General features: G+C 42.0%; 1 protein-coding gene across 4 annotated transcripts; it reads left to right on the forward strand.

The window, feature by feature from the left end:
- Positions 1-27,819, forward strand: LAMP2 (lysosomal associated membrane protein 2). Of its 4 annotated transcripts, none has more exons than XM_027822637.3 (9): positions 1-209; positions 7,187-7,305; positions 9,738-9,951; positions 10,600-10,761; positions 11,645-11,856; positions 12,515-12,634; positions 13,055-13,133; positions 14,528-14,695; positions 16,655-19,097. In XM_027822637.3, the coding sequence occupies exons 1-9, from the start codon at positions 131-133 to the stop codon at positions 16,792-16,794; spliced, it is 1,293 nt and encodes a 430-aa protein (XP_027678438.1). In that variant the 5' UTR covers positions 1-130; the 3' UTR covers positions 16,795-19,097. The 4 variants fall into 4 exon arrangements, with proteins under 4 accessions (XP_027678438.1, XP_037765741.1, XP_027678437.1 ...); XM_037909813.2 differs by lacking the exon at positions 16,655-19,097 and adding an exon at positions 25,238-27,819 and having other exon boundaries at positions 49-209; XM_027822636.3 differs by lacking the exon at positions 16,655-19,097 and adding an exon at positions 22,048-24,444 and having other exon boundaries at positions 49-209.
- The last annotated feature ends 39 nt before the right edge of the window (positions 27,820-27,858 follow it).

The following is a 27,858-nucleotide window of genomic DNA, read 5'->3' on the forward strand; positions in this document are numbered from 1 at the left end:
AAAATTGGCGGCGGGGTGAGGCCGGCTCTGTGATTGGCTGCCCGCCGAGGGCGCCTCCCCCTCATATGACCAGCCTTGCGTTCTCACTGCGCCCGTCCGTCCGTCTCGCAGAGCCCTTGCGCTGGTGAACATGGCGACGCGCTGCCCCTGGCCGCGGCCCCTCAGCCTGCCCGGCTGCTGCCTCCTGCTCCTCGTGCTCGGCAGCCCCCGTGAGTGCCCGGCCTGGCGGCCTCCGCGCGGCGGCGCCTCCCTGCGAAGGGCCGCGGCGGCGCGCCCGGGAGGCGCCGGGCCTGGGAGAGGCGGGGGTTGGCTCCTCAGCCCGGGGGTGGGGTGCGGGCGAGTGGGGCCATGTCCTGGGGGCGGGGAGCGCCCAGGTTGCTGCGGTATTCGGTGTGGGGGTGCCGTGAGGGGAGGGGGGCGCTGTGTGTGGGGGGGGGAGCGGGTGCCGTGGGGGGGGGGTGCCGTGAGGGGAAGGGGGCGCTGTGTGTGTGGGGGGGAGCGGGTGCCGTGAGGGGAAGGGGGCGCTGTGTGTGTGGGGGGGAGCGGGTGCCGTGAGGGGAAGGGGGCGCTGTGTGTGTGGGGGGGGGGTGCCGTGAGGGGAAGGGGGCGCTGTGTGTGTGTGGGGGGGGTGCCGTGAGGGGAAGGGGGCGCTGTGTGTGGGGGGGGGGGGGTGCCGTGAGGGGAAGGGGGCGCTGTGTGTGTGTGTGGGGGGGGGTGCCGTGAGGGGAAGGGGGCGCTGTGTGTGTGGGGGGGGGGGTGCCGTGAGGGGAAGGGGGCGCTGTGTGTGGGGGGGGGGGGGTGCCGTGAGGGGAAGGGGGCGCTGTGTGTGTGTGGGGGGGGGGTGCCGTGAGGGGAAGGGGGCGCTGTGTGTGTGTGGGGGGGGGGTGCCGTGAGGGGAAGGGGGCGCTGTGTGTGTGTGGGGGGGGGTGCCGTGAGGGGAAGGGGGCGCTGTGTGTGTGTGTGTGGGGGGGTGCCGTGAGGGGAAGGGGGCGCTGTGTGTGTGTGTGGGGGGGGTGCCGTGAGGGGAAGGGGGCGCTGTGTGTGTGTGGGGGGGTGCCGTGAGGGGAAGGGGGCGCTGTGTGTGTGTGTGGGGGGGGTGCCGTGAGGGGAAGGGGGCGCTGTGTGTGTGTGTGTGGGGGGGGGTGCCGTGAGGGGAAGGGGGCGCTGTGTGTGTGTGTGTGGGGGGGTGCCGTGAGGGGAAGGGGGCGCTGTGTGTGTGTGGGGGGGGGGGTGCCGTGAGGGGAAGGGGGCGCTGTGTGTGTGTGTGTGGGGGGGGTGCCGTGAGGGGAAGGGGGCGCTGTGTGTGTGTGTGGGGGGGGGGGTGCCGTGAGGGGAAGGGGGCGCTGTGTGTGTGTGTGGGGGGGGGGGTGCCGTGAGGGGAAGGGGGCGCTGTGTGTGTGTGGGGGGGGGGGGTGCCGTGAGGGGAAGGGGGCGCTGTGTGTGTGTGTGGGGGGGGGGTGCCGTGAGGGGAAGGGGGCGCTGTGTGTGTGTGTGGGGGGGGGGTGCCGTGAGGGGAAGGGGGCGCTGTGTGTGTGTGTGTGGGGGGGGTGCCGTGAGGGGAAGGGGGCGCTGTGTGTGTGTGTGTGGGGGGGTGCCGTGAGGGGAAGGGGGCGCTGTGTGTGTGTGTGTGGGGGGGTGCGTGCCGTGAGGGGAAGGGGGCGCTGTGTGTGTGTGTGGGTGGGGGGGGGTGCCGTGAGGGGAAGGGGGCGCTGTGTGTGGGTAGTGCCCTGGGGATGTGGCTCATTTGTGGGGCGGGCCTGGAGAGGGGGATTTGGTGGCTCAGGGCTCTCTGGGGGAGGGGCACGCTCTGTGCGGGTTGTCAGGTGGATTTTGGGGGGGGTAGAGGGAGTGTGTTATTTGGGAGCTCTGGGGGGGCAGGGGTGTGCACTGGGCAATGTCTGTGTGGGGAGGGGTGGTGTGTGTGTTTGTCTCCTGTGGCCAGGAGTTGCATTGCTGAGATTGCACACAAGTGCACGACGCCCAGGTGCTTACTTAATCCGGTGCAGGCAGCCCCAGGAGTAAAGGCCCCGGTGCAAGGGGCCGTGGGTGGAGAGGGCTGTGTCTACACGATGCCCCTTTTGGCGACAGCTGTGCCACTAAAAGGTGCGCAGGGTAGCCGTTCTTTGTCGGCAGGAGAGAGGCAGGCAACAAAAAATCCTCCCCAACGAGATGCAGTACCTCTGAGGGCAAGAGCGCTCCTGCCAACAAAGCGCACTTCACACCAGCGCTTGTCGGTAAAACTTTTGGGGGGGGGGGGGGGACTGGGCTGTTTTTCACACCCCTGAACCGCTAACATTTTACTGAGGGAAGTCCAGTGTAGACAAAGCTCCATCATGTCTGTGAAATGCTTCTTTAATACTCCCTAGTCTACCTAACCGCTTCTCTTTCTTTGTTTAATGTGGCATTTCAGTTTTGACTCCATAATGTAAGGTCTGGTTTTTCCCACACCACAAACTTAGGCTAATTTTTTTGTTTTTTTGCTATTGCTTTAGATAGAAGTGTGTACCTTGATGCAGGGAGCACAGTCATGGGCCTATCAATTCCAGCTCTGTATCTTCCAGATGTGCTATCCTATGAAAAATGAAAATGACCATGAATTTGATCTCTTCTGGCTGGTTGCATTCAGAACTTGTTGTCAATGCTGTTTCTAGGCACAGTGTATTGATATTTTTGCTGAATTGTGCTATCAGGTTAATCTTCATGACTATAATGAAGATATTGTGATTGCTGGCTTTGTCCTTCCCACAGGGATAGGAGAATAGCATGGAAAGAGATGGGAGAAGTACCTGTCTTTTTGTCTTGTATTATATCTCAGAATGTATTTGGATTAACAAAATATGCATTTTGTTGGCTTTCTGGACTAATGGCATTAATCTTGTTAACTACTTAAAGTAGTAGGTATTCCAGAAGAGCACTCTAAAACTGTAACCATCCTTGGACAAGAGCCTCCTCCTGTAAAACATGTTCTTACTTGTAGCCAAACCTGTGTCTACAGTTTTGCAGGTCCAAATAAGTTGCCAAGCAGAAATCAAAACTGTACAGGCTTTGCTGGAGTAGTACTCAGTTTGTTAAAGTTAAGTGGCATCTTTCCCCACACATTACTAGATGTGAATAGCTCAGTGGTTTGAGAATTGGCTTGCTAAACCCAGAGTTGTGAGCTCAATCCTTGAGGGGACTATTTAGGGATTTGGGGATTGGTCCTGCTTTGAGCAGGGGGTTGGACTAGATGACCTCCTAAGGTCCCTTCCAACCCTGATATTCTATGATGAATGTGATTTTTCTTTTTTCATGTAGTGCTTTTGGTGCACTATCCTTTCACATTGGGTGACTTAATCCAAAGTTTCAGAGTGGTAGCAGTGTTAGTCCGTATCAGTAAAAAGAACGAGTACTTGTGGCACCTTGGAGACTAACACATTTGTTTAGGCATAAGCTTCCATGGGCTAAAGCCCCTTCATCACATGCATGCAGTGTAAAATACAATAGGAAGATATAAATAAATTTGTTAGCCTCTAAGGTGCCACAAGTACTCCTCGTTCTTTTTAAACCAAAGTGAGAGTGATTCCTGGTCTCCACCAGACAGCTCAGCATGTGAAGCCCCTTTCTCAAAGTAGCTTTGCTCTTTTGGATCAAGGGCCTAATCTATACTACCAACTTTTGCTGGAATAGCTGTCAGTCACAAATCACACCTCATCACACCCCTTACTGACATAGCTATTCCAGGAAAAGCTTTGTAGTGTAAAGTTCCTCCACTTGCTACTGCTAGGGTTACCATATTTCAGGTTCCCAAAAAGAGGACACGGGGGGGCGGAAGCTGGGGGATACTAACTTGAGGTGGGGGACAGTGTTACTCCCTGTCATGGTGGCAGGGCAGCTGAAGCTCTTTGGGGACTGCTCCCCCAGGACTGGATGGGTGGGATCCAGCAGTTGTGGCTTGCAGGGGAATGGACCAATCAGCACTCTTTCTGGGATGCAGCTTGTTCTGCTCTGTAAACCCACCCTCCTCCTCTCCTTTTCTGCCCCCCCCATGTTGTTTGAAAACCCCAGACAGAGAAAGCAGGCTTAAAAAAGAGGCTATGTCCGGAAGCCCCGGACATATGGTAACCCTAGTTTCTGCTGCATCCACCGCCACATCAGAACAAAAAACTTCTGGCAAAGCAAGTACTTTCAAATTTATTTCTGTAGGTTGTGGTGGGTGGTAAAGAGAACATTGGCTTGAGTATTAGGTATCCAACTTATGCTTTTGAGTAGGAACCACCCTACATTAGGTATCCTTCAGAATCACTAAATAACCTCTAAAAAGACTGATCTTTCCAATAAGTAGAGGATGTTGCTCTAAATTCTGCTTCCATTCTGCTCTTCCTTATTGGAATAGTCCAGCTGCAAGGCAAAAGGATAATTTTGCACTTCAGTTGCACCTTTATCGAAACATCTTAGCCTTTTATGAAGGTTCATAAGTGGCTTTCTTTATCTGTAAAATGGGAATGAGGCATAGAGGCAAAGCAACTTACCGGAGCAAGTCAGCAGCACGAAATAGAACTGAGTCCTTGCTATGAGTCTCTGGCCCAATCCATGCTGTTTTTCAAGACAATATGAAGATAGTAATTACAGTGCTAGCATGTGTTGTGCTCTGTGGCTCATAAAAATGTTCATGATAAAGATTTTCTTTTTAACAAATCATGCTGTGGACTTGAATAACAAAGCCATGATGTAAACTATGATGGTGACAACATGAAGATTATGGAGTTGTGTATAACTGCCATTCTTATCTTTGTACTTCTTGGCCTGATTTTCATGTGACCAGTTTTTTACTAACATCTTGCGATAAGATTGTGCTGTCAAAACTTCTTGCTTTCTTATATAGAGCAGGAAATAGTGGTGACACTTTCATCTAGCAACACTAAGCATCCCTCTTGCTGAATGTGTGATGGTAGAAAACCACATCAAAGTGGAACTTTCTGTGACCGGGTACAAATGAGTTTCAGAAAACTGTGTTGGTAGAGACTGGAAACTTGAACAAGTTCTGGTAATGGTTAAATGCAGAGGCACTTGGAGACTCTGTAATGGCTGCAGTCAGCTAAACTCAAAGCTATCTGGTAGCATATGGGGGGGGGGCGGCGCAGGCAGAAGCATAGTGAAGGGAGGCAACATTATGGGTAGGTGAAAAAGAAACTTGTTAGTAGTGGGAGCAGGCTTTTCCCTAAAGAAAAAGGGGAGTAAGTATATCTGTGGGCTGACTAGTACATATGAGGTCTAGCAAGGAAGCTTGGACACTTACTTAAAAGACAAGACAAGAAAAGGAGTACTTGTGGCACCTTAGAGACTAACAAACTTATTTGAGCATAAGCTTTTGTGAGCTACAGCTCACTTTATCAGATGCATTATGAAGTGAGCTGTAGCTCACGAAAGCTTATGCTCAAATAAGTTTGTTAGTCTCTAAGGTGCCACAAATACTCCTTTTCTTTTTGCAAATACAGACTAACACGACTACTACTCTGAAACCTTAAAAGACAAGATTTTGCAAGTTGTTACAGCTCATTTACTGCCTAAGTGCTCTCCTCTAATGAGGATTGTTTTGAAACCTTGTCCAATACAAAGTTTTTAAAGGTAGTTGTGGGGGAGAGAGGAAAGGTGGTTGTATGCCAAAACAATAAATCCCTAAGTACTAACACTCTTTTTCTTGGGGTGGTGGGGGAGGAGGGAGGGAGGAAGAGTGTTTTGACTGGCTTTTCTGAACACTGAAGTGGGACTAACAAATAACCATGCATCATGCATAGGCAGGCTGGCTTATTCATTGCAGTGCTTAGACTAAAATTTCTCAACACTCTTATGCTTTTGGATAAACCAAACTGGAATTTTAATCATTCACTGTACTATAACCTTGGATCCAAATGCAGATCAGTGTTATCTCCCTAATGTGGTGTAATCTCTCTACCGCTACAAATTCTTTCTACATAACCAGTACAATTTACCATGTTCCAAAGTTCCTTTGATAAAGCTTCTCAAACCTGGTCTTTGGTACTACTCATACCATAGAACGTATATAAATCCGTTCTGGCTTGTCAGCAATGATAGGATATGATTCAGACAGGTTTTTCCTGGCATTTTGTTGACTTACAGTCCTTTGAATATAAAATCTTTTGAAAACAATGGCAATCTGTAGTCCAATATCATTAAAGCTGACTTACCTGTCAGCAACTAGGGAGCTTGCAAGCTGAACCAGTTCCCAATGTTAGTGGGTTTTTACACTGCATCTCAAAATGCCTTTGAGAATAACTGAAAGAAAAAAAAAATCCTCGGTGTTTTGTACAAAGGAAACTTAAGGTGACCTATGCTATTAAAACAAGACTTGTGCTCTTTTTACCTGGAATGCCTCACTTTTTATATTGGGCAAGACCTACATTTCTAACCTCTCTTCTGAAGAATGTAGCCAGCTAGTAGAAGCATAATATTGCAGATATCAAGAAAGTGAAAGTAAGGGAAGTGCCACCTCAGTCAGATTTGTTAGACTTTTAAATACCTGTAGCACTGACCATTTATGAAGCGTCAGAAGGGGAAATTTGCTATCCAGGCTCTTCAGTTGAAGTCCAGAAACTCAAAATACAATTTTTAAAAAGAGTACAAACTCTCTTCCTTTGCAGGTCATCTTAGGTCATAATTGTTGATAAAATAGACCATGATGACTCCTTACAACCATTATCTCACTAACTAGTTCAGGGAATTCTCTCTTGAAGTACTAAACATATCTTCAGGGTTAAAACCTTAATTAAATGAATTATTGACATAACCTCTTAAGCTTTGACAAGCTGCTTAGCTCATGCACAAAGTTCAATGTGCTCAAATTTTCTTAACTTGTTCTTGCTTTCTGGCTGCTTTAAGCAAAATACAAATTCTGCTGAGCTAAATTTGTCTACATCAGACAACTGATGTGCAAAAGATTCCTTATTTATCCGGACTGGATAAAATTCCAGAACTCTTCTGCAATTTTAACTTCAAAATCCAGCATTTATATCCTGTTTCTAATTCTACTATTGGAAAATAAGGTAGTTTTCTTCATGTCTCTAGCAAAAAGCCTGAAAGAACTTGCTTTGTTTAAAACATTTTGTGATGTAATGAATGAATTTGTGAAATATACAATAAAATGAAATATCAACCTCTTACAAGCAAACAATTACTGTATGTATTGTAGGTTTTTTCCAGTCACATGCAGTGGAAGTAGATGTGAAAGATCACTCCAATACTACATGCATATATGCAAAATGGATGATGAGCTTCTTGATAAAATATGAAACAAACAGTAGTGAATATGTAAGTACTGAATTTAGTGTTAACTTCTGCTATTGGATGTACTATCCATTTCACTTATCTGCTCAGTCTTGAGAAACTTCAAAACAATTACCCTTGTAGCTAGTCCTGGTAAGTTTGAACAATAAGTCAAGCTTACCTCTTTTAAATAGCTGGTCTCAACTTTTTTAAAGGGGCAGTCAGAGTTTGTTTAATTAACTTATGTAATATGTTAGTGTTGGCATATTACGTTTTAAGTAACACTTGGACAAGAGTTTAGTTTGACTTTCTTGCTCTTTCTTAGATGGTCCTCTGAGTTAACACTGGGTAATAAAACTTAAGATATTTTTGTTTGAAATAACTCATCTAGTAATCTTAAACTCTCTGCTGAATCATGTTTAACTCTAAAACAAGGGCTTCCACCTACTTGTTTGGGGGTGATTAGGAAACTTTTGAATCTCACTATATTCTAATCTTCCACTCTTTAAAAGCTTCTAGTTCTTATTGTTGCAAACATCACTTTCCAAGTGTAAATTGAGTCTTCCTTGGTCTGTAGATTAAGCGACAGATGCATTGGATCACACTTTTCCAGCAGAACAAAATTGATGTAATTTAAGTCTTCCCTGCTACTATTCAGAGCATGTGGACAAGAGTGAAAATAAGATACAAGTTTCATTCTTCAGGAGCTTGGGAAAAGACCTGGAGCAGGCTGATCCAGAATATAGGCAGGAGGAATGGTAGAGTAGCAAGACATTACAGCCGTCACACTAGCCAGGAGGCTCTGGTGAGGGAACAAAGAATGAATGATCATTTTGCATTCCAGCTAAGTGGGTAATGCTCATAATTCATTACAACGTCCGAGTATACATGAAGCCAGAAGCTATCTTTCTGGTCAGGAACAGCATACCTTTTCCAACAGATTTAGAAGGAGGATTGGCTTTTCACCTGGAAGTGGCCCCTGGACACTTAGGAGGGATAGGAGGGTACAGGACTGGCTTCATCTTAGTTTAGTTACAGTGACTGTGTATCTGGAACACTTCTAAAACCCCGTGTGAGGGGAATAGGTGACAGTGAGAGTGTCAACTTAAAAAAAAAAAAAAAAAAAAGTGAGTTTGGGGAAGACAAACCATATTGTAAAGGAAATGGAAGAAGAGGAAAAGCAATAGCCACTGAATGTTTCAGGGAGGGAGGCCATGATCAATTAGAGTGGAGTGAAATCCAAAAGGGTAAAGTATAAAACATAGCCACTTCCTGTCTCATAAGTTTTAAAGGTTTTTCTCCAGTAGTAGACTAAGTATCAGGCTAACCATTTATTCCCAAGCCCTTACTAAAACTGAATGACACTACTCAGTCATGCTTAGTACCCTACCAAATTCATGGTCCATTTTGGTCAATTCCACAGTCCTAGGATTTTAAAAATTTTACAATTTTATGATTTCAGCTATTTAGATCTGAAATTTCAGTGTTGTAATTGTTGGGGTCCTGACCCAAGAGTGTGTGGTGTGTTTTTGTTGGTGGGCAGGGAAATGTCACAAGGTTATTGTAGGTGGGGTTGCAGTATTGCTGTCCTTACTTCTGTGCTGCTGCTTGCACTGCCTTCAGAGCTGGGTAGCTGGAGAGTGGCAGCTGCTGGTTGGGAGCTGAGCTCTGAAGGCAGAGCAGTGCCAGCAGCAGCGCACAAGTAAGGATGGCATGGTATTGCTACCCTTACTTCTGTGCTGCTGCCTGCAGAGCTGGGCCCTCAGTCAGCAGCCGCCGCTCTCCAACCACCCAGCTCTGAAGGCAGTGCAGAAGTCGCAATACCACAACCCCCCTAAACTCTTGTGACGCCCCCTGTAACTCCCTTGTGGATCAGGGCCCCCAATTTGAGAACCACTTGTCCTCTCTTTAGTATCTGTATACTAAATTGGTATAGTTTAGGGTAAAAGCACACAAGACCAGATTTCATGGTTCATGGCATGTTTTTCATGGCACTGAATTTGGTAGGGCCCTAGTCATGCTGCATGGCTCTACTCAAGCCTGTAGCAGGTTCTCACTCAAAACCATAACTGTTTAGTGTGGTTCTGGCCATGCTACCCATACTGAATTACTTCAGCAAAACATCAGTTTTCCTTGGTGTGAGTGACCTTTCAAGTTACTGCTGTAATGTACTATCTAAATGCTAGCGGGGCATTGCAGGCAAGTTAAGACCTTTGGCTAGATCTTTCAACTCAATTGTCTCATGACTGAATCCAACCCAACACTTTTCTAATTCAGATGGTGGTAAACTCTAGAACAATGTGTAGAATGGAGTAACTTTCTTAACCTTTCTATGAGTTCAGTTCTCTGTTCCTATTTCTTTATTTACATTAGGAATTGTTTTACGGAAGCTTCCACTTCAAGATTATGAAACTTCCCAGGAAATACTCCAGCATGAGGAGAATGTCTGTCTGAATTAAACTACCTTTCTCTTCTAGAAAAATGCAACCTTAGACCTTAAATCTACCAATATAACACATGACCGAAGCACCTGTGGCAATAAAACACATGCCCCACTACTAGCAGTACAATTTGGAGCAGGTCACTCTTGGAGTATAAACTTTATTAAGACTAATGAAACTTATCAGGGAAACATCATCTCATTTACCTACAACACCAGTGATGCAGTCTTTAAAGATGCTAAAACAAAAGGTAATCTGTGGGATTTTATCTTGTGTGGCTGAAAAATGACTAAAGATAAACTACAATGATTATTGCAATATACCATCTCTCTAATTGTTTTTATAGCTACTCATTCCTTTGCCCCAGTCCCTTTTTCTTACAAGTGTTGCAGACCAATAAGAGCATCCTATCTGTTTTTATGACTGTATTGTAGATTCTAGTGTCTAGTAATCTACTAGACTCTCCCTCAACATGGATGGGGGTGATTTAAGTGCTTGCTGATTTTTCATGTGCATTGCTCAGTCTCTAAGAACACTAGTGCTATGATACAAATCATTACAATGCACAACCTTTGACTAAATATGAGAGTGTGCATCTTGGACAGCTAGTAGCAAAGAACTAACTTTTGACCCCTTTCCTGTACCTTAAGAATTTTAAAAGGAAGCATCCTGCTGGGAGGAGCAGTTTCTTTTCCGAGACTTGTTTAGTTAACTCTGTAAGCTAAAGGACCACTCTACAATACTTAAAATGAATATGTGAAGGGGTGAGGCGGGAAAAATGTGTACCAGAGGTGTTAAAGGTGTCTAAACTTACAGGAATCCTGTTCCTTGTATTAATTATAAACTCTTTTTTTCTTGTCTAAAATACGTGAAGGTTAATCTGTATTCTTGCTTATAGGACTAATTACTGTTGTTGTAAAGGACGCTCTGCCTCCAGTCCAACTGAATACTGTCTACAAATGCCATCACCTTGACTCTATTGAAGTGGCAAATGTGTCTCAGTTCTTCTGGGATGTCACTCTGCAGGCTTTTGTTCAGAATGGCACTGTTAGTAAAAATGGTAAGTCACTTAAAATTGTGTATGATGGTTCTGTATCCAAACTCTCATTTTAGGATTGCAGTGCAGAGTGACTTTAATGTTGTAAAGTAGTGAATGACAAACTCTTATAGTGAATTGATGCTTATCTTGCCTAAACTCTTGAGAACCAACATGAGTATAAGCTCCATTTGTCCTCGTTCATATCATGAATCAACTGCTGTTCTGAAACTAGATCAGTGGAGCATACTCACTTGGCATCTGTATAATAATTTTTAGGAACTGCATTTTGACTGATGAGTATTTGCTGGCTGACTTGGGATTTTTAAATACTCTGATCCCTTAACTAATTGTACCACTATAACTGAATCATGAATCTCAAGGTACCTCTGTAAACAGAAGTCATACTGCCTCTTAGTCCAGGACTCAAACATTTTGAGCCTCAGATGTCCAGTACAACAGTGACTAGCAGGTAGTCTTACTAAAGACCACACAAAACAAGTATATTGCACTTCAGAGGCTTGTTAGGCTTCTTTTCTTTAGAGCTGGTAGCCTTGCCAGAACTTCCTCTGCCAACTGTCTTCATCTGCTAGATCAGCAGGGTGACCTCTTTACCTGCTATGCTGCTCCTAACTTTGCCAGTGCAGAATGAAACTAGCTTATCTCTTCCATTACTGTTAATGGAAGGACAGTTCTGTTACTGTTACTGCATGCTTTAATGCTAAAACATCAAAGATTTGACTAAAGAAACTCTGTAGGAGACTTAAAAGGCCAAAATACTCCCTCCACGTAAAACATGACAGCAGAGCCATCTGTAACAAACCACCTCTGACAACTGCTTAATGTTATGAAAAATGTATCTTCATGCTGATGTAGTAGCTAGGAAGTCACACGCTGCTTTTTTCAGATTCTACATGTGAAGCTGATAGATCTACTGTTGCACCTACCACTGTTACCAACTTAACTACTACACCTATCACTACTGCTTCATCACCTCTGCCAACTACAACTTCTAAACCAGTGGAGAAACCACTCACTGGAAACTATTCTCTTAAAGATGGCGATAAAACCTGTCTTCTGGCTACAATGGGGTTGCAACTGAATGTCTCCCAAGAGAAGGTGCTGTTTTTAATATCTTAAAAGCAAAGAGGAGGAGTGCTGCAATATTTTCTTGTTTGCATAAGTATGGATATGTGACTAGAGCCTCACAACTTAACCAATATTTGGCATTACCTTTAGTGTTATGAATGTCCCCTCTAGTATACATGTATCAAATCAATTGAGGGATACTATCTATCTCCAGAACTCTACCTTTTTAAAATAGTAACTTGCTGAGGAATATCTTGATATTGTAACCTGACCAGGCTTTTAAGGCTGGAACCTACAGGTGCTCTGCTTGGTTGCAGAGGGAGCCCAAATTAAGGCATCTGATTGCTCAAGCTGTGCTATTATCTGATGCACAAAATAAAGGAAGGATCTGTCTTCAGCTTCATAAAAGAGCTGAATGGGGGAGAGTGTCAGTGGGCAAGATTTCTCTCCCCTGCCCCCCCATCTTGTCAGGACTGCTAACCTTAAGTGTCACTTAAATAGCTGGGCTGAACATGATTCAGTTTACCCTAGCATGAAGACTCACCTTGTTTATGATTCTCTCTTGTAGAGAGTAGGATTAAACACTGAGGGGGAAATAGGAAGTTCCTTCCTTCTGACAGCAGCAGAATGCCTTTTTTGAACAGCTAGAAGCCTCTTGACTGACAAGTGTTTTGGTTTTTAATTTCAGCCTGTTTTGGTTAACATCAACCCAAAGACAACTTATGTCACTGGTAGCTGTGGCAACACATCTGCTACTCTGCGATTGAATGACAGCAACAGCAGGTTTATTGATTTCACCTTTGCTGTTGTAAGTAACGTATTACAGTTGAGCACTAACCTTCCAATTAAATCTTCATTTCTTATGTCGAAACACTTTGTACATAATGCCTGTATCTTGAAAGCTTGATTGTTTCTAACAGAGTTGTATAGGTGGCTGGTATCTTACTCTACAGGTGAAGCAACTGAGTCTCTTAATTGACTTCCCAAGGTTACCTAGTGGCAAAATGAGGATTGTGCTCTAGGAGTCTGTTTTCCAGTAACATGCTCAGTACAGTAAATGCTCTCTATTAAACTGACTGCCCTAGTGTGTCGTCTTTGTCAGTAAATGCTTTCACACTTGTAGTTTAAAAGTGCATACTGCAGAGGTAATCTTCTAAATATATATGTACTTGTGTGTGGGATAAACCCTTCAATTTTAACACCAATGGGATTTTTTTCTCTTAAACAGAAAAACACAAGTGCAAACACACAAAGATTCTATCTGAAAGAAGTGAACATCACCCTGATGAGTTCTATAAATGGCTCTGGTAAGATACTACTTGGCTTAAAGAAAGCACTTCAGTGACTGCATGCTATCTATATTTAGTAAATACTAGTCAACTAATTTTTAAACCAATACTAATTCATACTTCATAGGCAAATCTACAGTGACTAGCTATAGTAACAAATTGTGTATTTGCTTTAGAGAGTGCCGTAACTTGCTACTTTCCTTATCCTATTTTGGCCTTGTTATGACTGTAGCACGTATCCTTGCCTACCTCTGAAGTTTCCTGAAGTGCAGTAAAGTTCTTAAAAATCAGTTATTGGGGGAAAGGAGATACACAGCTGCATTGATGACCATCTTTAGTATAAGAACCCTAAGTGAGCAGTTCTTTGCAAAGAGGTGCAACCTATAAGACTTAAGCATATTCTTCCAGATCAGCAGTTCTCAAGCTATGAAGTAGGAGGTACAGGAATTTGTCAAGAGAGCACAAACTGTGGGCCCTGCGGGGGGGCCCCCCAAAACTCTGGCTGTCAGCCCATGGCAGCTTGGGCTCATGCAGAAGGGCTGTGCACACCGAGGAGGCAGGATAGGGGATAAAGTATACTGCAGGGGAGGGATGGACAGACAGATGGAGCCCCCTCACAGCGGTCCAGCAGTAGCAGCGCAGAAGTAAGGGTGGCAATGGGGGACGAAGTCTGCTGTAAAAAGTGATATTCACAAATATCACTTTTCACTTTGCCACCCTTACCTCTGTGCTGGTGCAGAGCTGGATGCCCAGTATATGTACCTGGAGGTGGGGGGTCAGCCATAAAGGACTACAGACACACAGAAGGGGTGTGTGATGAAATAAGTTTGAGAACCACTGTTCTAGACATTTGTCTTACACATCTAAGGTAACTGTTCTCCTATATGGAAGGAAAACTTATCTTTCCAGGTTCTTCCAGATAACTGAGAATTCTCACTCTGTAGTATTTCAGAAACCAAAGTTTTTTAATTTTTAAAATTCTTAAATGTGTTTTTTAAAAAAGGGGATCATGCTGGCCTACTACTATGTTGGCAATCTCTGTAATTAACAAGATGTCTAAGACAAAGTTTAGACATGTAAGCAGTTTTGTGTTGCAGTAATGAACTGCAAGGATGTGTGTGAGTAGACTATAGACTTACATTTTCAGAAGATTTAACAGCTTTAATTATTCACCCCTCTTCTGTACTGAAGCAGACTTCCTGTAGTCAACAAACTTGTAACTCTCCTCTAAACTGCTACATAACCACATTTCAGAGGAAATAATGCTGAGAAATGGACTCGGTAGCCTTCTCTGAATAGGCTTATTATCTTGGTAGTATACCTTTTGAACCTGGCACTCTTGATAAATAGACTTTTTAGCCATAGAAAACTCATCAACAAATGTCCATATTAGAGTATTTTCTTTTTTTAAGAACCTTTAGATGCTGGAAACAACAACCTCAGCATCTGGGACACCTTCCTAGGCAGTTCCTACATGTGCCAAAAAGAGCAGACTGTTTTGGTGACTGAAGAGCTTCAAATACATACTTTTGATCTAAGGATCCAGCCATTCAGAGTACAAGACAACAAGTATTCTAAAGGTGAGAACAAACCCAAATCCAGCAGACTTGTAGGGTGCTCTAACAAGACTCATAACATAGGAGTGGATAAAAGCTTTTATAGATACTAGCATAACTAATCCATTGGCCAGTACTTTATTTTTGCTTAAGCTAAAGTGAGACTCTAAAATTTCCATTTGGGAAATGGCACCAGCCTTCTATCCTGGTTGATATGAACACCTTGCTTTTATCAGTGTTTTGCCTTGGAGAAACCTCCCTTCTTAAACTCACTCTGAACTGGCAACAGCCCCTTAGGCTTATACAAAAGGGCCTAAAGACATCGACTTTATGGCTGTGGGGGGGGAGGAGGAGATTGCCATAGAGAACCGCTGTTGACTTACTGAAATCTGCAAATGCTGGGAGTGAAGGAGACTGCCCAGACTGCTGCAAGAAATAATGGGATGAAGCTTGGGAAAAGAGCATTTCTGCTGAATGTAACCCAAGCTTTTTCTCATCATACTGGAGGGGGGAAAGGATGATTCAGGTGATGGGGGTCCAAAAGAAGGAAAGCTCTTACTGCAAAGGACAACCTTGCATTGGCCAGGGGTATGGAAAGACCTAATCTGTCTTGTCAGTAATTCTGAAGAGATGCCGTATAAACAGTTCTACATCTCATTGTGGAAGGCCAAATGCACTTCTGCATAATTCTGTAAATGGTACTTGAAAACTAGGTATATGTTACAGTAGTGCTTGCAGCCCACTTCTGGGTTTAGATCCATGTCTAGACTGATAAAATATGTAAGTTAGGATGGAAGGTGGAAGTGTGCCTTTAAAAGAAGAAAATTTTAAAAATCTAGTTTTAAGTATATACTGAAAAGACTTCTCCTCATAGTAATATATATTGGTATTGGGAAAAGGTTCAGGAAAGGGCAACAAAAATGATAGGGGTATGGAACAGCTTCCGTATGAGGAGGGATTAATAAGACTAAGGTGTGGGGAGGATATGACTGAGCTCTATAAAATCCTGAGTGCTATGGAGAAAGTAAATACCACAATACAAGAACTAGGGGGTCACCAAATGAAATAATAGGCATCTGGTTTAAAACAAAAGGAAGTATTTCTTCACACCGTGCAGTCAACCTGTGGAACTCTTTGCCAGAGGAAGTTGTGAAGGCCAAGACTATAATAGGGTTTTAAAAAAAAAAAAAACTAGGTAAGTTCCTGGAGGTTAGGGCCATCAATGGCTATTGGGCAGGGATGGTGTCCCTCGCCTCTGTTTGCCAGAAGCTGGGAATGGGCAACAGGGGATGGATCACATGATTTTCTGTTCTGTTCGTTTCCCTCTGGGGCAGCTGGCATTGACCACTATTGGAAGACAGGATACTGGGCTAGATGGACCTCTGGTCTGACCCAGGTTGGGCGTTCTTATGTTAACGTTGAACTCCTTAAATACTACTAAATGAGTTCTGATTGTAATTGGCATTCCCTGTTACAGCCACTTCATCATCCACATGTTAGCTTATGACCGCTTCAGCAGGCTTTTCAAAACTGAAACCACGCCGCTTTTGTACTCCTTTAAAACATCTGTGTGTACACTTTAGCCTGATTTACACTAATCTGGCTTTTTCTAGCTTTGTATTTAAATCTCCAATAGAATTGTGGTACTGCAATTACTCATTCATCTAATACAAGTTTGGGTTAGCTGACATAAAAATTTATCCTCTATAGTTCCCTCTCTAATGCCTCTTAAACTTTTTATCATTTTAGTAAATAAGCTACTGTATCCAGCAAAAATGCCCCAATCTGCTAATTATAAACTAGCACATAGGGAAACTTCCTATGATCTGTACCATTTTCTCACTAAATTATACAGGTATAATAAATACTTGCTTGTAACTTTGAGCTTTCATGTTAAGGAAAATACTTTTGTTTCCCAAGAGAGGTACAATAGCATGCTGTCTCTTTATTTATTCCTTGTCACAACCTTTTTCTCATCTACAGCCCAGGAGTGTTCGCTGGATGATGACACCATTCTAATACCAATTATTGTTGGTGCTGCTCTTGCGGGCTTGATTGTCATTATAGTGATCGCTTACATAATTGGCAGAAGAAAAACCTATGCTGGATATCAAACCTTGTAAATCTGAATGTGATCACTGTTCCAGTTTCACTTTAATGAAGCAAGTGCAAGCTTCCAAATGCAAACAAACCACTTCAAGTAAACATTTGCATCATCTAATTAGGGCTGGAGACTGCGGGTGCTTTCTCTTTCGGTGTGTTGTCAGATAAAACAATGGGAATGTAACTCTACTTCCTGAACTAAGAAAAACATGGGGGTTTCATAGTTGTACTCCAAGTAGCAAATAAGCCTTATTTGACAAATTATTAGGTAAAGATATTATCTGCAAACAATTACTTGGGATTCATGTCTGCATTTTACAAATATTAAGCTAAGCAGGGAACAGTCTGAAAAGGGAACAGTCTAAATTAGGGCACTAATATGATGCATTGGGCAACTTGTAAAATTGCATTAAACTTGTACTTGTCTCACCTTCATTCCTTAGTTACTGTCACAATTGCAGGGTAACCTGGCTGCCTTTAATTATATATTAAACCTGGAATACTTGCTAGGGACTTCAGAGTGCCTAGTATCTCTTTTCTGGCTCATAGTACTAAATGCCATACTAATGGTTTTTTCAAGCAAGTTTATGCTAAAGTGACAGTAGTAACCCACTTAATTCAAGCAAGAGCTGCAATAGCTCCCTCTTATTTTGGTAGCTTCAGGAGCCATTCCTCTTGTTTACATATCTAAATGAATGGGTTAACTTAAACTTCAATTGGTGTATATGGGAGTTAAAACCCAATTTCTAAATGCTTTAGAAAACTGTTGTGTACCAGTGACCAGAAACCTAGTGCCTATTACAACCTGGCATCCCCTAAGATACCAAAACAGACACAGTTCTACTAAAGTAGTACAGTATTCCTGCTGGCACCAGCCTTAAAAAGGAAATAAGAACCTTAAGTATTTCTAGAATTTAAAGGGCACTTAACTTTGTATCATACCTTGCACAGAAAGTCTGTCTTGCTCACTTCCTTTGAGTGTCTGTTAAAGAAGCTCTCAGTTTAATGATCCAAAATCAATTGTCACAACGTCAGCTGTTTTTAAATCTCCATATTAAAATCGTTCTTTGCTAATCAAAACTTGCATTGTAACTGTCCCATGATGGCATCTCATCTGCTGATTCATGTACTTTGTGCTTCATTGTGTGCTGTGCAGAGATGTAATATTGTGCATTTGTGTGTAGGAGTTACTAATGCTGTGAAGAATGCAAAAGTAAAGCATAAGTCTCTGAGGCTGACCCACTGCACCTTTCTCCTTGCTGTTTGGAGTAGGTCCTGTACTTAAAACAAACAGAACTGTAATGCAATTGGACTGTTCCTTAAATTGAAGCTATGGAGAGACTAACCTGACTGTATATCTTTAAGTTTCTCTGGTCTCCTAATCAGTGTGGTGTAATTCATGGTGCACTGCATAAAAAAGGTGACCTTTCCTAAAAGGAATGAGTTTTGTGTTATAATAAACATGGATTGGTCATATTAATGAACATAGGACAACTGAGTTTAACAGGGAAAGCTGGTTCATTATTTTTCTTAAAATTTGGCTTGGAATTGTCATGGTAATGTTTGTTTATGGGTATACAGAGCTGCTTGTGGCATGTTTGGTTATGCTCTCTAAAAACAATCAGTAATACTAATTTGGTTCCCAGTAACATGGTTGGAGTTCATAGTGACTAATGTATATTTAGGACTCTGAATAAAAGAGCAAGAATGGTTGGATAACTCTTACTAATCCTTGTTGCAAGCAAAATTCAGGCCTTAGTCTAATATCAAAACATCTTTTTATAAATAAAAAAAAAACCCCAAAACTAGAAATGTAAATGGGAGGAACTAGCTTCAAACTTAAATTCTTAATCTGAGAATATCTCCAAAAACATAAATTGCGATTAAAGATATTTTAATACAACAGTTCTCATAGAAAGTCTTTTTTTGTAGAACTCCAGTGATTGATGGTGTTTACATGTGCCAGTTATGTACTTTTTAATTAGCATTTACTGCAGCTATTTTCTTTGTCCATCTAATGTCTTCAATCTCCCAGGTTTCTATATGCAAACTCTATTCCTGAATTTCAGACTAAACTCTCTCCTTCTCTTTGAAGGTGTAGAAATGTTACTTAAGGAAAACCACTGGATTTGTCCAAGAAATTGGCTCTGAAAATACTAGATCTGATGTGCTGGTAACTGGCTCATGTAAACATCTAAGTTTCATGCACCTGCTTAAACTGTTTAAACCACTAGTTCTTTGTATTGTATTTCTCCATAGGGACTTGCTTGTCAGTTTACTCTACATATTGCTTTAAACAATAAAGATTCTTCTATTTCTTAAAGAACCTTGGTAACTTTTTTTAATTAAAACAATGATTTCTTGAACTGTAGTAATAACTTAAGAAAAATAGATTACTTGACTAAAATGATTCTTATTTTAGATCAGATTCTCCATCCTAATTGTTAAAATTGTAGGACCACTTTCCTTAATCTTCTCTCCTCTTGCTTAGTTCTCTCTGCATCTTTCTGTAACACGCTAGGAGGGACTATCTGCTTATAGGCTGTAGTCTGTTTTTTTTTTTTAATAAAACCACTAGTCTAGAGATTAAATCACTTCTGTTAGAAGCTTGGCTATCCCACTTTAAACTTGTAGTGAACAGTAAAACACCTCCCAAACCAAGTAGACTTAAAATCTAATTTCACCAGTCAAACTTAAACTGACTAAAGTATTAGTCTTGGTTATAACTAATGCAGCAAATAGTTCAGTGTCTCTTACAAATTCTTCTGTTTGGGAGTGGCTTCTCTTTATCAAGCCTAAATTTACCTGGGGATAACTTCATCCATCCAGCAGAAGTGGAGAAGCTGTCAGGACTTTTCTCTGAAAATTTTGCTTGCTTGGTAAGGCTCTTCCTGTATGGTAGGATCTATCTAAATCCTGCTCATAGGAGGGGGGATAAGATTTCCTGGAAAGCTTCAGGAAAAATGCTATCTGTTGCTGATTCTGCTAGTTCAGACTCCAGCCTCCAGTAAGATCGATGTACCACATATATTTGTTTATAAGCCAAATATTTTTGGTAAAGAGATGCATCAAGGAGTGGGGTTGGCTTATAAATGGGTCTACACAAAAATTTGATTTTAAACTCTATGAAATCATTGAATTGAATATCTAATACATTTTTACCTGGAGCATCTGCAGGCATGGAGCCCCTCAGCTCCCTGTGGCTGCAGTTTGCTGTTCCCATTGGTTGGGAACGTGAACCACAGCCACAGGGAGTTGAGGGGTTCCATGCCTGCATATGTTCCAGGTAAACAAAACATCCCAGCCCACCAGCTGCTTACCCTGATGGGCTGGGAGCCGAAGTTTGCCAGCCCCTGAAATATAGGGTCGGCTTATGAAAGGGTCATAAAGTTTTTACTATTTTTACCTATCCATCTTGGGAGGTTGGCTTATAAATGAACAGGCTAACGAATGCGTATATACAGTAATTTACAAAGTGCAATAAAAGTACCTAGCAGTTGCCTCACTGTTGGATACTCCAGGTGGTCTAGAAGTAGTGGCATGCAATGCTCATATTGCATAAATCTGTCCTTCAGAAATCCATAGAGCAGGCATAAAATTCATTCTGAATAGGGGAGACTTTTCTTAGTGTTTCTGTAATTAATCAAAATACAATACTTGATGTAAATGTGCTTTCTCTATTGCTTGTGTTTCAGAATTGATTACCTGTGCTGCTTGTCCTACGTATCCATAAAAGCTTTTTGACAAAACAGCTATATGTCTAACTCATGGGGAAAATGCTGGGTATGCAGATGTACTCTGCACCATAGAACCAGTCTTGTCTCCTTACAGATTCAGTGCATTAGCTAAGATGTCACACCACACATGAATAATAATGCTGTAGCATATGTCTCCTGTTTCAAGAGTAAATACTAGAACACATCTTCATTTGCCTACCCCAGTACTGATATACTAGTCTGATTTTTTGCAGAGGAACCACACATCTGGTGTACACAATTGTATTGGTGATAGTTTGACTAAGGAGGAGGATGAGTAAAATCACAGATGCTCTTTGACCCCAAGCCAACAGCCAGGAGTCAAATCAGTGAGTAAAATCTCACTGCCTTTCCTTTCAGGCTTCATTAGAATCAAAGCCCCTGCTAAAAACAAGGAGTACCTGTGGCACCTTAAACTAACAAATGTATTTGGGCATAAGCTTCTGTGGGCTAAAACCCCCTTCATCAGGTGCATGCAGTGGAAAATACAGTAGGAAGATAGGTAGGGGGGTGTGTGTATATTAGAACATGAAAAAATGGGTGTTGCCATACCAACTCTAAGGAGACAAAATCAATTAAGGTGGTTAATTGATTAGTCTTGTTAGTTGGTATGGCAGTACTCATTTTTGTGAGATATGATCTTCCACTGCATGCATCTGATGAAGCGGGTCTTAGCCCACAAAAGCTTATGCTCAAATAAATTTGTTAGTCTCTAAGGTGCCATAAGTACTCCTCATTCTTTTTGCTGATACAGACTAACACAGCTACTCCTTCAAAAGCCCATACTGTGATTTGAAGTCAAAAACACTTTAGACTATCTACAGTGTTACTGTATGTATCTTAAAAACTCAATCTGAGCTCAGTGAAGCTTTACACAACTTCAAAACTACCTAGAAAGTGAGGCTGAGTGTCTCTTGGACGAACCAAAGTCTAATCTTAAATGGAGCTTAAGCACCTAATTCCCTTAAGATCCTCTGAAAAATATCTTCCAGGATGAGACCATGGTGGTCAAAATTGCAAATTACTAAACTTGTATCTTGTAATAAAACTTAGGTGACTGTAGTTGTAGTCCTTAACTTTTGTTGTTCCAAAGCATTTTACTCTTCATAAACTCTCTAATGAAGAGAAGTAGGTTGTTCACATCTTCGCCTGAACTCCACTCCAATGCAAAGTAACAGTTTTCAACATCCCTGCTTTCTTACTACTTAACTGGGAAACGTCTGCCCTAATAAGACTTACAGGGGAAATTCTGACCAGCAGTAAAAAGTCCAAGATTGGAGGGGGGTTGGAATAATATACTACCTAATTTCATCATATACAAAATCAATTCCAGAAATTTCATGTTAGTCGTAAAATAGGGGAGGGGCAGCATTGCAGTCATTATTTATAAACAGGGTGGGGTTGAAAGAGAGCTCTAATACTGGCTGGAAAGCGATGTACACCATCATGGAGGGGTTGCAGTGTTTAATATTTCAATTTAACTGGCTTTCTTTTGAAACTTGCCCTCTTTCCATCTAGCTGAAGACTGCAGCCCAGATGTGGACAACTTCATTGTGCCCATAACAGTGGGAGCAGCTTTGGGAGGATTAGTTGCTCTAGTGCTTATGGCTTATTTTGTAAGCCACAAGAAACAGCGTAATGCTGGATATCAGCAATTTTAAATAGGGGAAAGTTGTATTGTTTTTTGTTTTTGTTTTTTTAAGCGGGTGCGGGGGATAATTGTCTCCTCTTACATCTGAATGGTTTTCACGAATGGTTTCTTGAAAATGACATTGGTTTAAGAAACAGTTTAATTTTTAATTAGGACTACAGCTGAACTTGACAACTCACGTTGAGTGATTTAGGCTAGTCCTTGATCAGACTAAAACTTGTTTCCATCTTCTGGACATGGATGTGATGCTGCCAAAAACACTAATTCAGTAATTCTGTGATCTATATGTACACAGTGCCTGTATGTGAATAAAGTTTTGTTCTGAAGCGCTGTGAATGGCACTTAACCAGTACTAAGTTTGCTGTGAATGTCTTCAAGTATTAATGTATATAATCATACATTGCAATTTATTTTTACTACTAGTGATAGTGCCTTATATACAGTTTGTCAAATATTAAAGCTGTTGTCTGAATGACCCTACTAGAAAGGTTAAAACTGACTTTTGCAAGTTAAAGATGCTCTGTATGTGCAGTTCTCTGGATATAACTTTTTGAGTATGCCAGTATAACTTGCATGTTCTGTACTTTCTCTGGGTCATCTGTTTTGTACAGCTGGTCTACAGAACAAAAATACTTTTAAGGATACTATAGTAGTTTGAACTACTAATTAATGGAACTCATGGCTGTTTCCGATGTCAAAAGCTGATATTCAAGAGAAAAGGGAAGATAGGTTGGACTGGAACCTAACTCTGTACAGCCTTAATGTGAACTCACATGGTCAGTCTGCATAGCTTCCAAATTCCTCAATGAGAATATTTCCCCTCTCTCTCTCTCTCTGGAACAACAGACTTGCCGTGATAAGTAGTAGAATCAGTTAGTGTACAACTGTCTATATTTCAACTTGCAAACTTGGTAGCCACCAAGTGTGGAAAGGTTAGGTTCCCCAACCATTCTTCTTTGATCTGAAAGGGACCTCCCTCTGACAGAATTAAGGAGATGCTAAAAGTAGCTCAAACTACTGTGCTCTCCCTGCCCTGCTAATGTAAACTTAAAAATTCTACTGGTGGCTACTTGGCACCTTTCATCAGTATTAGCTTATTTTAGTATTAATGACTTTAGTATTCCTATGCACTGTTTAATGTTCAAGTCATCTTACCAACCAAAACTGATTCAAAGTAGCAAGTGGCCAGTTGTCCTTCCTCCCTTGCATTGCTGAACTGCACAGTAGCAGCTTCTGAATTGGAATGAACACTGCTACAGGGGCTAGACTTTGTGTTTTTGTATTTTGATTGGATTAAAAGGGGGAAAAAAAATATAAAGTTATAAACCCAGGCTTTGTCCTAATGGATAAGTGGCAACTGGTTACTAGGTTAATATATCTGAGCTAAATTTGGCACAGTAACTCTTCTAAAGCAGTAGTTCTCAATCTGTTTAGCATCGTGGGTCACGTATACACCTCTCTGTATTGTGGGCCACACACGCACAATACTACCTGTATGGCCCTGAGGATGACACATGGGCCGCAGTTGTGTGCTGATTGGGTTGCAAGGGGCCTGCAGGCCATGGGTTGAGAACCACTGCTCCAAACAAAAGCTAATTCAATTGGACTCATATTACTGGGCAGCGTCTTAAAGTAGTTAGTAGCTGCTACCTTTTTACAGAGTGCTACGTCTGTACAAGACAATCTCTATTCAAGCATAAAAGCAAGCAAAATCCATTCTTCAGGAATCTCCCCAAGCGTTAACAAAGCCTTCCACTTCAAAATCACACCACCTGGATTGGGGTGAACTAGGTTAACATGTTTATAAAAGTTCTTTAACTCATACTGCCTCTTGAGGGTGGTCATTAGCTTGGGGCATTGGACATGTAATTACTTAGTGCTGCTCTAGAGATTTATGTTTTCAAAGCAAAGTCAAACCACTTTTTCCTTCCAATAATCCAGTGGGGTAAGTATTTCTCCCTACTTTACACACAGGGAAAGTGAGGCAGAGTTGTTACATAACTTGCCTGATGCTTATAATTGGCGTCGGAGTCCCATGCTCTGAAAAAGGCCCTACTGACTCTGAATTTAGCATTTGTACCAGAGAGAAATTAAATAACGTATACTTCAAAACTGTGTGCAAACCCGCTTTGTGGCATTATAGTGAATGTTTTTTTACAATGCTGTGTTGATTGTAATAAGAACTACATAATTCTTCTCTGAAAGCAATACCTCCATGACCTCTTTGTACTGAATGGATCAAAAAATAAAGCTATATGCACCAATGGTGTGTGTTTTGGTGTTTTCAGCTGCCCTGATATATTTTTGGTTGTCTTTTACAGCCTTTTCTACAGTGCTGCTTTCCGTATTATCTATTTATGCTCTCCTTCTTCCCCATCCATTTCTGAAAATGCACAGTGGTGTCTGAGTGGATGAGAAATCAGTTTGGGGGGGGGGGGGTGAAATACATTTTGTCATTCTGGTACTTTAATCCAGGTGTATTCTCCTAAGTCCATATGGTGGTGATCAGATAGTGTGTCATCTCAAAGTTAATACTTGTCCTGGGTTATGGGTGACATCAGTGGAGAGCCACAGATGGGGAGAGAGCAGAACATTGAAAGTGAATGCTAATGTGAAGATCTGAAAAGAGGTCTTTACCCTATGAGAGCCATATATGTGGCCAAATGTGATTGATAAATTTTTTTCATAAACACTTCAAATGCACCCTCTGGCTAGAGGCAACCCAGTGACTATTAGCTAAATTGTCTAGAAGAGAAACAAAGAGCACTTGAATTATGCTAAGCTGTCTGGGGTGGTGGGTGGTGAATAAGTGTTGAGACTGTAACTAACGTCCTGATCCAGAGAGATGTTTAACACGTGCGGCTCCTATTGAAGAAATAAGTTCTGGGTGTTCTGTACCTATCAGGATCAGATCTAGAGAGAGAGGGCAGGTTTAAAAAAAAAAGTGGATGGGGTTTAAAATAAAATTGCAAGTGTCTATTTGCTCCCTGCTTGATTGGTTTCTAATGCATGGTTTCCCTACTAATTTCTTCTCCCTCACTCTTTTCTTTTCTACAGCTGAAGAATGCTTTGCAGATTCTGACCTGAACTTTCTTATCCCCATCGTAGTGGGTGTGGCGCTTGGCTTCCTTATCATTCTTGTCTTTATCTCTTATGTCATTGGAAGAAGGAAAAGTCGTACTGGCTATCAATCTGTATAATCTTTTCATGCTGCCTCTGCTGCTTTTTTCCCTTTACGGAAGTTACTAGTTTATGGTTTTCTTTTGACTAGATATATTAAAAAACAAAGGATAATGTATTTGTGCATATGATTGTGAGAACAAATTTAGACTCACCTGAAGCTACTGTAAGGCTTTGGAGTAAAGTAAAACTGCTCCAGGAAACACTCAAGTTGAGGACCAATAACTGTCCCCTGCGCAATGTGATTATTTGACAGAAAAGGCCTAAGATAGGAATGCATCTTACTTGCAGCATTTTTAATCTCAATTCTTTTGCATAATATCACAGCTGGCGAGCGAGTTTTATATGCAGCTACTCAATTTATTTCAGATAATGCTGAAGTTAAAAAAACACTGCTAGAGGATTGAATGCTGTGCAGCGAAGGATTGTGTGTGCTATTGGACAGAAATGCAAAATCCTTCCTAGCATTCAGTTAGAAGCAAACTTACCACTGCTGCCTTGTTTCTGTTTTTCACGTAGCTGCTTGTTCTCTGGGGTTAGCTTAAAGCTGCTTTTCCTGTTGCATTCAAAGGTGGTTCTTGATCCTACAGTACATCACCCAGAAGTTCCTTCTCTTAGTAACTAGTGTACTTAATATCAGCATGGAAAGGATTATCTTTGTAAGAGGGGAGTGGGTGAGACCTAGTGTAACAACTTACCCAAGAAGAGAAGAACCTGACCTTAGTGAACAGACAAAGCTTTTAAGGAAGACTGCTACTAGTTGTAGGTATCCTATGTGGCTTTTATTCAAAGAGGACAGTGATAAGCATCTTCTGTTTGCTAACCAAAAGGTTCTTCTGCTCCCTGACTTTAATTGAGCCTATGTTTGGGAAAACTTTGAGTTCACTGGGTCTAAGTTTTCATTCTGTCTGTGTAATCTAGACCTCTCAGCTTGTATTTCAATTGAAGGAACTGGCCTAACTTTAAACCTGTCATTAACTCCACAGTGGTGTGCTCTTATTCTATTTTCCAAAGTAGTCAGTATGCAAAATGCTGATTGTAAAGGATAAGGTTATAGAAAACCACAGTAAAAGAAAGTGACCCCACCAAAGAATGGGGTGGTATGCTGGATCCAGTCAAACTCCCTCCCCTGTCATTAATATTGTCGTACACTTTGAAGGCCTATGTTCCACGTCTGGGCCTTAGCAGAATGGAAGCTAGTTATTTGGGATTAAATTCTGCCACTCCTGAATGGGTACATTGGGACAAGAGCATCTTCTGCCATGGACCCCTTTGATGCAGACCTGCAGAAGCTAGTCCTACTATTATTGTGCTCTCTTTTATGCTAGGCCATGTGACTAGCTGAGGTGCTGGCATCATCTTTGCATGGCCGTTAGTAGCTGGCAGTAGGCAGTGTGGGAATGTGTTCAGTACTCTTCTGCAGCATGCATTTAGGACGTTCCTGAGCCACTGCGGGGGCAGACTGCTGCAGAGCACCTCCACCTCATTTACAGACGAGTGAGATCATGATTTGGGCCTTCATTTTACAGATTGTTTGGGTCTTGGAGGTGGATGAGGGTAACTGGGCTAATTAAGTCAAATCAGATGAGAAGTAGTCTTTTTCGTTTTTCAATTACTGGCTCACAGAATGTGTGTTCAGCCATGTGTGGATGAGCCTAGTGTCATAAAGAGAAAACTCATGAAGTAAGCTGCGATGTTCAATCAATACGATATAGGAGGATATGGCATGGGGGGTGCCGAATCTAAATTAGAGCATGTAACAATTCACGCTCAGTGTGGCTTTCTTTAGAAGCATAGCTGCCTTTTAAAAAACAAAATTTAGTAAAAGCACACATGGGCATGGTCTACAAGAGGTGTTCAAATAGACTTACATTTGAGTGACATTGGGCATGGAAGATTGTGCAATACTGACTTTCATTTTAAAGAAACGCTGTTTAGACTTCTATCACAAAAATTGCTTTGGTCCTGTTCTGACTGCAGGATCAAACCTAAGCTGTAACTGCATCTTCTAATGGGACAAAAATAGGGCCCTCTACAGATGTGATCCTTTCACGATGGGGACTTAATTTAAGCCCAGTGGGTTGGGTTTTTGTCTCCCATTTTTAACTCTTGCTTTCCATGAGTGGGGGAGTGCTAAATGGGCTGCTCTGGGCCTAACACACATGCCCCTCAAAGCATGTCACCTCCACCATGCTATGAGGTGGGTTCTATTCCTGCTGTGCTATTCTTCACACATAGCATCCTTTTAATCTAGCTGGGTGACTTTAATAATAAAGTGCAGCAAAAAAATAAAAATTAAGTGCTATTTTGGACTTCATGAGAAGTCAAAATCAAGCAAGCACTTTATAAAGTTGTTGTAGAATGAAGAGTGATATAAACATGGTTCTCTGAATTTGCAAAAGACTGTACAAATGTGCTGATGAAGACAGAGTATATATATTAAACAAAGTTAACTATGATGTTTGTCTAGTTTTGCTCAGTGTTAATACTCTTGATAG

The sequence above is a fragment of the Chelonia mydas genome, chromosome 9 (assembly GCF_015237465.2).
Source record: "Chelonia mydas isolate rCheMyd1 chromosome 9, rCheMyd1.pri.v2, whole genome shotgun sequence".
Lineage (NCBI taxonomy): Eukaryota > Metazoa > Chordata > Testudines > Cheloniidae > Chelonia > Chelonia mydas.

Excerpts from the sequence above, each read along its gene's own strand:
- LAMP2 (XM_037909813.2), top strand. The coding sequence starts at position 131 with ATGGCGACGCGCTGCCCCTGGCCGCGGCCCCTCAGCCTGCCCGGCTGC. Across the intron at positions 9,952-10,599 it reads TAAAGATGCTAAAACAAAAG|GACTAATTACTGTTGTTGTA; the intron begins GTAATCTGTGGG and ends TCTTGCTTATAG. Across the intron at positions 11,857-12,514 it reads TGAATGTCTCCCAAGAGAAG|CCTGTTTTGGTTAACATCAA; the intron begins GTGCTGTTTTTA and ends TTTTAATTTCAG.